Source organism: Acanthisitta chloris, unplaced genomic scaffold, assembly GCF_000695815.1.
Source record: "Acanthisitta chloris isolate BGI_N310 unplaced genomic scaffold, ASM69581v1 scaffold2436, whole genome shotgun sequence".
NCBI classification, from domain to species: domain Eukaryota; kingdom Metazoa; phylum Chordata; class Aves; order Passeriformes; family Acanthisittidae; genus Acanthisitta; species Acanthisitta chloris.
Genome location: NW_008676619.1, coordinates 39,452 through 51,228, shown reverse-complemented (window position 1 = coordinate 51,228; position 11,777 = coordinate 39,452). Strand labels below are relative to the sequence as shown.

Here is an 11,777-nt window from a genome sequence, read left to right as displayed (position 1 = left end):
GCAGGAATTGGTGTGTCCTGGCTTAGTGCCAGCAAGATCTGAGCTCTGTTTATCAGAGGTAAAGAAGTAATTAAAGGTTCAAGCGTCATCAGCAGCTTCTGTGTAATTAGTTCAGCTTTTGATAGGGCTGCAAAGCATGAGAGAGGAACAGAGGAGATTTGGCTCCAGAGCAGCAAGAGGTAGGAATTGGATGTGGGAATTTTTGTTGAGGGTTTGAAGGTGAGCTATAACCTGAAAATCAAATGAGATGTGAAGGGAAACAAGTCAAAACACAGAATTTCTCAGTTATTTTAGGCACACAAAATTCTAGTTGTTCTTTCTGATGGTTTTCTTGGTTTATTAGTCAGTCACACACAGGTTTGGGCTGGAAGAGACCTTAAGGGTCTTCTTGCTATACCCCCTGCCATGGGCAGGGACACCTTCTGCTAGCCCAGGTTGCTCCAAGCCCCATCCAACATGACCTGAAACACTCCCAGGGATGGAGCAGCCACAGCTGCTCTAGGAAAACTGTGCCAGTGCCTCAGCACCCTCACAGCCAACAATTCCTTCCCAATATCCCACCTGTCCCTGCCCTCTGGCAGTGGGAAGACATTCCCTGTGTCCTGTCCCTCCAGGCTCTTGTCCCAAGTCCCTCTGCAGCTCTCCTGGAGCCCCTTTAGGCACTGGAAGGGGCTCTACGTTCTCCCTGAAGCCTTCTCCTCTCTGGGCTAGACACCCCCAACTCTCCCAGCCTGGCTCCATGACAGTGAAGCTCCAGACAGGAGCCTCTGCTTTCCACATGCCTGGAAACCTCCTTCCCCAAAGCTATGATCAATGGCAGAGCTTCATATCTAGAGTTTGTCAACTTCCATCCATTTATTCCTGAATCAAAGTCAGTGGGAATTTCCCCCAGGATGCTCAATATCTGCTCAGAAAAGGGGAATACTTCTATTTGAAAGTTCTTTTTTACACCCATTCCACTCCCAAAGCATCTTGGAGCCACTTTACCCACTGGAAGGTGCTCGACAGTCATAGATTCACAGAACCCCAGAATGGTTTGAGTTGGAAGGACCTTAAAGCTCATCTTGTGGCAAAGAAGGTTCTCTAAGGTTTCCCTGGAGCTTCCCTTCTCCAGTCTGAACACCCCAGCTCTCCCAGCCTGTCTTCATTGGAGAGATGCTCCAGCCCTTGGAACACCTCCATGGTCTCTTCTGAACTCTCTCTAGCAGCTCCACATCCTTCTGCTGTTGGTGCCTGGACCTGGAGGCAGCAGTGCAATTGGGTCTTTCCTGAGTAGGGTAGAGGGGCAGAATCCTCCCTCACTTGCTGCCCACACTGTGGGATGATCCCAGGATCCAGTTGGCAATTAATTCCCAGAAGAGCACTTGAAAGTTGGGCATATCCAGATCAATCCTTGGCCTTTGAACAGATTTTCTCAGGTAACATCAACTCTTTCTTTCAGCATCCATGAGGAGAGAAATGGAGCAAACCTGCACCTTCTCCTGTGTGGGAGTGTAGGAAAACCTGAACTTTCGCAATCCTAACTCTCCATGGAGATTTTCTTTTTCCCTCCAAGTTTGATCCTCCTCGTGGCACATTGTGATTGCAGAGCCTGAGTGCAGGATTCCATTTGCAGTATTTACAATCATTATGCAATTAGACATAATTAGACTAATTATCCAAGCCAGGGAAGGAAATAGAGATATTTTTCTCCATCTCTGCAATCTGGGGACATGATCCAGAATTCCATTGGGAGCTCAGCCCACAAGTTCAGCTTGGAGTGAGGAGCTAAGGAGGGAATTGCTGGACTGGAACTGCTCTGTGTTTGCAGATCTCAATCCCTTTGGCAACTGGGATCAGGCCCTTCCCTAGCCCAGAGAAACCTCCTCAAAAAAGATGTTTATCCTTAGGAACACCTTTTCCATGGCTTGGCCTCACAAACACTACACCAAATGGGGTTAATTGGAATCTTATCATTTTGTGGAGTTGGTTACACATAGAAACCACTTCAGTTCCAGCATTCTAAGCGTCTCCCAAGTTGGATTTCAAGGACTGTTTCTTTTGCTGGCCCAGTTGGCTCTATCTTCTCTTTTATTGCCTGATTTTTTTGCTAGTTCTGTCGAGGCCTTTTCTCCAACTCCCTGTTTTTCCTGATATATTCCTGAGCTGTTGGTGCACATGAGATTAGTAACAGTAATTAAACACATCGCTCAAGCTTTGCTTGATATTCAAACCTGTTCAGCTTAACCGAGACATGAGAATTTCCCAGTCAGTTCATTGATGCTTTGTGAGTACTGCAATGGGAATTCCACATTTTCCAGTGTTCCCTTTGATGTGCCTGAAGGAGCTCTGACATTCCATGTCCTGTCTAAGTCTCTGTTCCATGGTTTACACTGCTGGCTAGAAATAGGATGCCGAAGAACTCATGTTCAAGGGAAAACAGGAGGATTTCTCTACCTTATGATATTTTGCTTCACTTAGATTGTACCTACAGGTATATTATCCCGAATAATGGTGTGACTTGACTCTGTCAAACCAATCTGCCTCTTGCTTTCCAGTCATGATGTTCCCTGTATCCCTCCTTCTCCTCTGACCTTTCCCCTTTATTCCCCTCCCAGGGAGAAACCAAGATCCTGAAGCTAAAGAACCTGCGCCCTCAGGACTATGCGAATTACAGCTGCATTGCCTCAGTGAGGAATGTCTGCAGCATCCCCGACAAGATGGTGTCCTTCCGCCTCTCCAACAAAACAGGTGGGTCTCCAGTGGGACTTCTGCCCGAGGCTTTCACCCACCTCTCTGCTTTGGGGTTCTTGCATGGAATCCCAGACTGGTTTGGGTTGGAAGGACCTTCAGGAACATCTTGTTCCAACCCCCATGGGCAGGGACACCTCCCACCAGCCCAGGTTGCTCCAAGCCCCATCCATCCTGGCCTGGAACACTCCCAGGGATGGAGCAGCCACAGCTGCTCTGGGCAACCTGTGCCAGTGTCTCACCCCCCTCCCAGCCAACAATTCCTTCCCAATATCCCATCTAACCCTGTGTCAGGTTGAAGCCATTCCCCCTTGTCCTGTCCATGCTGGACTATACCTACAACACAAACTTGTGTTAGAGTCTTGGGGGAACATCCAACTCTGATTCTCTGAGTTGAAGGCAGGTGAGCATTAGGGAATTTTTCCAGAAGAAAGGCTTATTCCCACCTTATTGATGTCATGTTTACTTGATAACTCATCCACCTTCATCCATGAGAAGGGTGTGGAAGTTGGTACCTCTCCCGTTTTCCAGAGCTGTTGGAGCCAGAGCTCTCTCTGTCCATGCTGGACCTCATCTGCCACAGAACTTTGCATTACAGTCATGGAGGGAACATCAGACTCTTATTTTCTGAGCTGAGGATGGTGATCAGGGTGGAATTTTGCAAGAAGAATGGCTTGTTCCCACCTTACAGATATGATGTTTGTTTGGGGAGCAGATTGTCTTGCTGCATTACTCTTCCAGAGGCATTTCCAGTGTAAACAAGGCTGAAAAATGGTAAGGATTCACACTTGCTTATGAAGAACTTGGTTGCAGCCATCAAGGGCAACATTAAATATGAGCCATGATTGCTGCAGCAGCTCATTAAAGGAAATGACTGATGTGTTGATGACTCTGAGACAAAACTTTGCTCAGTTAATAGGACTTCAATCTCATGCAGTTGTTCTTTGGTAGAACTTCGCCTGGTGTAACTGTGTAGGAGTGATATCCATTGGAAATCCAGTGTAATCCAGGATAAAGCCAAAGTAATGAAAATCAGAGATGAGGTTGAGCCTGTTTCAGTGTAGAGGTGTCCTAACCTGTCCATCTGTGTTTAATTTGAAGCTGGAGGCATGGAATGGAGAGACAGGCACAAGTGTCTACAAGGTGCAAACATGCACCAGATTTGTTGTACTTATTGTAGCTACAAGTGGGTTTATGTTCAATTGCAAAGTGTGTGATCATTGTTGTAAGGAACCCTTAAAGATCACCCAGTCCCACCTCCTGCCATGGGCAGGGACACCTTCCACCAGCCCAGGTTGCTCCAAGCCCCATCCAACCTGGCCTGGAACACTCCCAGCGATGGAGCAGCCACAGCTGCTCTGGGCAACCTGTGCCAGTGCCTCAGCACCCTCACAGGGAAGAATTTCTTCCCAATATCCCATCTAACCCTTTAAAACCATTTCCCCTTGTCCTGTCCCTTCATGCCTTGTCCCAAGTCCCTCTGCAGCTCTCTTGGAGCCCCTCCAGGAACTGGAAGGGGCTCTGAGTTCTCCCCGGAGCCTTCTCCTCTCCAAGCTGAACACCCCCAGCTCTCAGCCTGTCTTCACTGAAGAGATGTTCCAGCCCGTGGTCTCTTCTGGAATTGCTCCAGAAGCTCCACAGCCTTCCTTGCGCTGAGAACACACAGTGCTCCAGGTGAGCTCTCACAAGAGCAGTGCAAAAGGGCAAAACCCATTCCCCCAATCCATTCAATGTTCCTGGACCCTCATCCATTGCTTTTGACACCAGTTTGCAAATGCATGGATTGCTTTGTTCTAGCACAGCCTAGTTTAAACCCCAAAGCCCAAGTGGATGCTGTAAAAGGAGAAGCTGAGCTCATCCCACAAGTGTGTCACCATGCACATGCCTAAGCTTAGGATGACAATTAGCAGTACTTTTGGAGAGCAGTGGGTAGAGAAGCTTGTTGAGCACAGACCCACTTAGTACCTAAAGCAGCTAGTACTCTGCACACTGATTAGCTAAGGAGCTGAGAATTTGGGAGGGAAGCAGTGACACTGTGCAGTGACTCACCTGCTGGCACATTGCTGTGGAGAGGCAGCCACACAAATAGAATCATAGAATTTTTGGGGTTGGAATGGACCTTACAGATTATCTAGTCCCAACCCCCTGCCATGGGAAGGGACACGTCCTCACTAGACCAGGATGCTCAAGGCCTTATCCAGCCTGACCCTGAATACTGCCAGGGTTGAGGCAGCCACAGCCTCCCTGGGCAACCTGTGCCAGTGTCTCACCACTCTTACAAAAAAAAATAATCTAACCTAGACTTTGCCTCCTTCAGTTTGAACCCATTAGCCCTTGTCCTATCACTGCAGTTCCTAACAAAGAGTCCCTCTCTGGCTCCTTGTAGGCCCTTCAGATATTGAAAAGTTGCTCTGAGGTCTCCACACAACCTTCTCCAGGCTGAACAGCCCCAACTCCCTCAGCCTGTCTTCATAGGGGAGATGCTCCAGTCCTCTTGTCAACTTTGTGGCCTCCTCTGGACTTGCTCCAACAGTTCCATGTCCTTCTGATGCTGAGGACACCAGAATTGCATGCAGTATTCCAGGTGGGGTCTCATGAGAGCAGAGTAGATGGAAAGAATCCCCTCTTCTGACCTGCTGGCCACACTCCTTGGGATGCAGCCCAGGATTCCATTGGCTCTCTGGGCTGTGAGCTCACACTGCAGCTCATGGTGAGTTTCTTATCCACTGTCACTCTCAAGTCTTTCTCCTCATTGCTGCTCTCAGTGACTTCCCCACCCAACCTGTAGCTGTGCCTGGGATTGCCATGGCCCAGATGTAGGACCTTCATTTTGTTGAATTTTATGAGGTCTGCATTGTTCTGCCTCTTAAGTCTGTCAAGGTCTCTCTGGATGTCCCATCCCTTCCCTCCAGCTGTGACTGCCCCATACAGCTTGGTGTTGTCAGATAGAAGTCAAGATGTGAGGCAGAAGGGACCAGTTTGGCAGCTCTCATTTGGTTTTAGGTCCCTGAACCTCTTGAAAAGCAACATGTGGAAGGTAATTTGGGAGAGTTCATGCAAGCAGGAGTTGTAAAGGCAAGTGCAGCTGCTTTGCAGCAAGACCAAGGGATTGTTCTCACAAGGAGGAGGAACCTTGAGAGTTGTCTCCAGTGTGTGTGTTGAATTCATGCTGTGGGAAAAGAACCAGCTGAGTCATGACCTCTCTGCTTTCTACATTAACTGGTTTTGGTGCCTCCTCATGTCCATGCTTCATCTGTCCCATCCTGGCTCCTACTCCACCCATTGGCCTTTACTTGGCGTTGTTGCCATCCTGTCCCTTCTCCAAGGCTTCAGGGGGTTCTTACATGGCAGTCTCACGTGTCTTTTCCTCATCCATGTTTTCCACTCTCTTAAAGCTCTTAGTGTATTGCCCAAATTAGTGATATTTCCCCTCAAACAATCCTGCAACTGCAAGAAGCACAAAAACCAGTGCAGGCAGCTAAGCCTTCCAGAATGGGGAAGAATGGGACTTCATGTTGTGTCTTCTCATACTCTCTGCCTGACTTTTTATCCAGGGAGAGAGTGCCTGGACACAGGGAATGGTTTCCCACTGCTACAGGGCAGGGACAGGTGGAATAGGGGATGGCTCAGGGGAGACCTCACCACCCGCTACAACTCCCTGAAAGGAGGTTATAGTCAGGTGGGGGTTGGTCTCTTCTCCCAGGCAACCAGCAGCAGGACAAGAGGGCACAGACTCAAGCTCTGCCAGGGGAGGGTTAGGCTGGATATTAGGAAGAGATTTTTTACAGAGAGAGTGCTCAGGCATTGGAATGGGCTGCCCAGGGAGGTGGTAGATTCACCATCCCTGAAGGTTTTCAAGATGAGACTGGATGTGGCACTTAGTGCCATGGTCTAGTAACCATGGTAGGGTTGGACTCAATGATCTTTGACTGAGGTCTTTTCCAGCCTAGTTGATTCTATGATTCTGTGATACTGGGAAGGAATTCTTCCCTGTGAGAGTGATGAGACGCTGGCACAGGTTGCCCAGAGAAGCTGTGGCTGCTCCATCTCTGAGAGTGTTCCAGGCCAGGTTGGATGGGGCTTGGAGCAACCTGGGCTAGTGGAAGGTGTCCCTGCTCATGGCAGGGGTGAGATGAGATGATCTTTAATGTCCTTTCAACCCAAATCAGCCTGTGATCCTCAGCCCCATCACTTTACCTGAGCCTGGGCCATGCTTTGGTCAGGAGGTGCCTGTGGAGGTGCTCAGCAGGGCCAAGTTGCTCCTCTTTTAGGAATACAGGGATCTGTCATTCCAAGCATCATTCTGCTGTGTCAAACCCAAGTTCTTGACAGATGAGATGATCTTTAATGTCCTTTCAACCCAAATCAGCCTGTGATCCTCAGCCCCATCACTTTACCTGAGCCTGGGCCATGCTTTGGTCAGGAGGTGCCTGTGGAGGTGCTCAGCAGGGCCAAGTTGCTCCTCTTTTAGGAATACAGGGATCTGTCATTCCAAGCATCATTCTGCTGTGTCAAACCCAAGTTCTTGACAGATGAGACTAAAATGTGTCACCAGTTTGCATGTGACTCACTACTTCATCTCTAGAGCTGGGGAAGGTAATTTTAGCTGCAGCAAACTCTGAATGGCACATCTGAATGCTCTGAACTAATTATAACATGAATGGAGCCTTTCAAGAGTGTTCATTGTTTCCAAGTGTCAGGGAAAAGGCAGGATATTTACCCATAAAACCCCTGGAATTCTGAACTTCCTAGTATAGTTCTACTAATATGATTGACTAGAAGCAAATTAAAGCTTTATCTTGATGGCTCAGATTCATTTGAAGATGATATTTTGTTCATATATTAGCAGCCAGTTGAGGCTGTTTAGTGCAGGTGATCATCAAGGCATAAATTGAGGCAGATTTTTGGCAGCTCCACCAGACAATAAGCCACCACAGGAACTTCTACCAAGAAAGATGAGTATTCAATACGTGATTTTTCAGCTGCATGACATTAGCTCGTTGGGAGCTCAGCTGAAGCTGCTGTTGTGTCTGGGGTGTGTAGTGGGAAGCACATTGAAAAGGGCTTAATTGTCTTTTAATCCCTTAATTAAACTGTAGTCTGGCACTAGAAAGTTGCTTCGGTTCCCCTCGCTCAAACAATACGTGGTAAGGGAAATTGGAGAAAGTGTTTCTCTTCACATCCTTTGTCATTCTAGAGGGTGAGACAGTGATGGGATCCTGCTCTGAAGAGCCTGGAAGTCCTCTGAGGAGAAATACAGGCACTGTGTGCTCTGAGCTGAGCACTGAAGGAGGATGTGGATGGTTCATATAATGGTTTGGGTTGGAAGGGACCTTCAAAACCATTTCATTCCACCTCTTGCTATGGACAGGGACATTTTCCATTAGCCCAGGTTGCTCCAAGCCCCATCCAGCCTGGTCTGGAACACTCGCAGGGATGGAGCAGCCACAGCTGCTCTGGGCTAATGCTTTAGCAAAAATGAATCACGTAAAATAGACCTTGAAGATCCTCAAGAGGTCATCTAGTCTCATTCTTCATGGCAGAATGTACTAGGTCTAAACCTTGTCCTACCAATGTGCACTTCACCTGGGTGGTTAATGCAGCAGAGGTGCTGCAGTGCTGGCAGGGATTGTGGCCCATCCCTCTGGTCCTGTCCACTGAGGCATGAAAAGATTATCCTCTTCCCCTTTGCAGCAGCATTTCATGTATTTGAAGATGGTTGTTTTGTCTCAGAAGTGGCTGAGGGGGACTGTGGGGGCTCAGCCTGGAGAAAAGGAGGCTCAGGAGGACCTTCTGCTCTCTCCAGCTCCCTGGCAAGAGGTACAGCCAGGTGGGGTCAGGATCAGATGATATTGGATGAGGACAAGAGCAAACAGCCTCAAGCTGTGGCAGGAGAGGTTTGGGTTGGATATTAGGAAGAATTCCTTCATGGAAAGGGTTGTCCAGCCCTGGCACAAGTTCCCAGGGCAGTGGTGGAGTCACCATCCCTACAGGGATTTAATAGCCATGTGGATGTGGCACTTGGGGACATGATTAGTGGCCTTGACAGTTCTGGGGGATGGTTGAACTTGATCTAAGAGAGCTTTTTCAACCTAAGAGGTTCTTTATGGAATCCTAGAATCAATCTCCTTCACTTTTACCTGTGTACCTCCTCTGGTCCTGTTGATCACCTCTGCCTTGGTAAGGAACTCATCTTCTTGATGAAGTTCAGTCCCTCAGGGCATGTAAAGCACTCCATGACCTTCAGCCTCATAATCACAGGGATCAACTCAGGCTTCTTCCATGCATTTCCCAAGAAGTTCTTGTTTTGTCCCTATATGACAAGTCCCTTTTCCTGAGCACACATTACTGCTGTTTGTTTTGTGTCCAGATTGCATCCTCCAACCCCTGAGGGTCCTTTCTTGGCAGCTCCTCATTAGCCAGTCATTCCTAATCCACTAATTAGGTTGTTACTGCTGCAACAGGGTTTGGCTGTGGTGTCTGGTGCTTGGGATGGGAGATCTGGCCTGGGGGGAATTGAAGAGCAATTCATCCCAGCTATGCTTGGAGAGCAGGAATTGTGCTTTAAGGGGTTTATAACTCATGACCTGGGATTGCCTGGCTGAATTTGGGGTGGGTGAAACGTGCTGAGATGAATTTAAACCTACAAGTCCAACCCTGGAGCTAAATATAGTGACCAAGGGGACAACTCCAGGCTTGGTTTAAGCTGATTTAACACCAACTCTGGTGCTGAAGGGAGGATCTTCCCTTCATAGCCTCTCGATCAAACGGCCACAGGATGAATAGCTGCTTTAGTGTGGGAGCTGTGAGCTATTGTAGTCGTTCTCCAGAGCGTAACCAGCGAGGAAGTGCTCTGAATAGCAAACGGATCCTCCTCCCTTCCTCCCCCTCCGAGCTCTCAATGCCACATCTGTGCGTGAGCGGCAGCACGAGCAGCCTGAGAGGCATCAAAGTGCTGCTCTGCCTTGGAAGGCAGCCAGGACATGGGGCATAAAGACATGAGTCATCAAAGCTGTGGCCCCATTGGGGGGGGCGGGAAACAGAGGAGTTCACAAGAAGTTGGAGGAGGGGGAGTAAAAAAGGCTATTGAGGATGGAAGAGAAGTGAGGAGAGCAGGCTGTGGGTACCTGGGCTGGTGCCTTCTGCATGGATGTAGGAATATGTACAGACTGAGACAAGCTGGAGCTTGGGAAATAGGGGATTATATTTATACTTATCATTTTAGATACTAGAAAAAGGTTCTTCCTCCAGGGGATGTTTGGGCACTGGAACAGGGTTAAGTCGGATATTGGGCCAAGGTTCTTCCCACGAAGTTGTTTGGGCACTGGAGCAGCTCCCCAGGGCAGTGGTCACAGCCTCAAGCCTGACAGAGCTCAAGGACTGTTTAGCCAATGCTTTCAAGCACAGAGTGGATTGTTGGGGTGTCCTGGAGTTGGACTCTGATCCTTGTGGGTCCTTCCAGCTCAGAAGATTTCGTGATTCTCTGATAGATCCATTCTTTGCTTTATTTTTTTCCTTTAACTCCTCCCTCTTCCTTTTCTTATTAGGGTGTTCAGGCACTGGACTATTGCCCAGGGAGGTGGTGGAGTCACCACCCCTGGAGATGTTTAAGAGGCATCTGGATTGAGGCCCTGGGATATTGCCCAGGGAGGTGGTGCAGTCACCATCCCTGGAGGTGTTTCAGAGGTGTCTGATGTGGCACTGGAGGATCTGGTTTATGGTTTAAGGGTTACAGCAGTGACAGGTTCATGATTGGACTTGATGATCGTAGAGGTCTCCTCCAACTTTGATGATTCTATAATTCCCTGAAGGTCATCATTTTCCATTCTTGATAGTATCGCAAGACATTTCTTCCCTATGAGTGTGCTGAGGCACTGGCACAGGTTGCCCAAAGAAGCTGTGGCTGCTCCATCCCTGGGAGTGTTCCAGGCCAGGTTGGATGGGGCTTGGAGCAACCTGGGCTGGTGGAAGGTGTTCCTGCCCATGGCAGGGGGTGGAACTGGATGTGCTTCAAGGTGCTTCCAATCCAAACCAGTCCGGGATTTAACAGTGCCACTGTCTAGGGAAAGGGAACAAAACTTATAGCAATTTGAAGTGCTTTGACTTCTCTAAATGAAAGATGCTCATAGAAATAATCACCTGAATTTTTTGTTCTGATCCCTGGGAGTGTTCCAGGCCAGGTTGGAAGGGGCTTGGAGTAACCTGGGCTGGTGGAAGGTGTCCCTGCCCATGGCAAGGGTGGAATGAGATTATTTTTAATATCCCTTCCAACCCAAACCATTCCATGATTCCAATTCCAAATCTGGGAGTTATAATCTATTGTTTTTGAACTTTCCTGAGTAAACAGGTACGGAAATGTTGCTCCAAGCCCAGCAGGACCTCAAAGGTTCTCTCTCTGCTCTGCCTTGAAAGGGACTATACATAATGTGTACAGGCAGGAATATCTGCATTGTGTTCCTAGCAGAAATCATGCCTGGAAATTAAATGGATGCACATACACATATATAGGAAAATATAATTCAATTACATTCTCTTCATTCGGTTGTGCCTATCAAATAATGCCCCAAACTGGAGGAAATAATGTCCTTTCATTCCTATTCATCAGAGCTGAGTGAGTTGTCAAGGACATGACTTTCTGCCTCCACTTTGATATTGCTATTAAGTTATTAGCTTCCTTCTGCATTTCCAGTAATCCCTGAAGCCAATTGTGACATTTTCTCCCTTCTATATATCCAGACTAAATACATATATTTGTCTCACTGTAATTACAACACATTGGCAGGGGATTTTTTGCTGTGCACTACAGCACTGACAGATTTCTCTTTTCTCCCAGTGTAGTTAAAGTCTCAGACCCCATTCCAGGCAGCAGCAGAGACTCTGCTTCTTTCAGCTTCAATGAACATCTGTATCAGATTCATAGATGGTTAAGGGGTTGTCCCAGTTATATCTTGTCTTTAACACTCATTATTTCATATATCATAGTATTTTAGAGATTGGAATAGAGTTTAGAGATGATCTGGTGCGAACCCTCTGCCCTGGGCAGGGAC

At 48.0% G+C, this 11,777-nt stretch overlaps 1 protein-coding gene across 1 annotated transcript in view; it reads left to right on the top strand.

Moving 5' to 3' along the window:
- The window catches only part of MDGA2 (MAM domain containing glycosylphosphatidylinositol anchor 2), a gene marked incomplete at both ends in the record, with an annotated part of 76,137 nt that overhangs the window by 41,021 nt on the left and 23,339 nt on the right, over positions 1-11,777 (top strand). Inside the window, one exon of the mRNA XM_009076211.1 lies at positions 2,598-2,730. Within this exon, the coding sequence (XP_009074459.1) occupies positions 2,598-2,730 (133 nt within the window). The remainder of the gene's footprint in view (positions 1-2,597; positions 2,731-11,777) is intronic.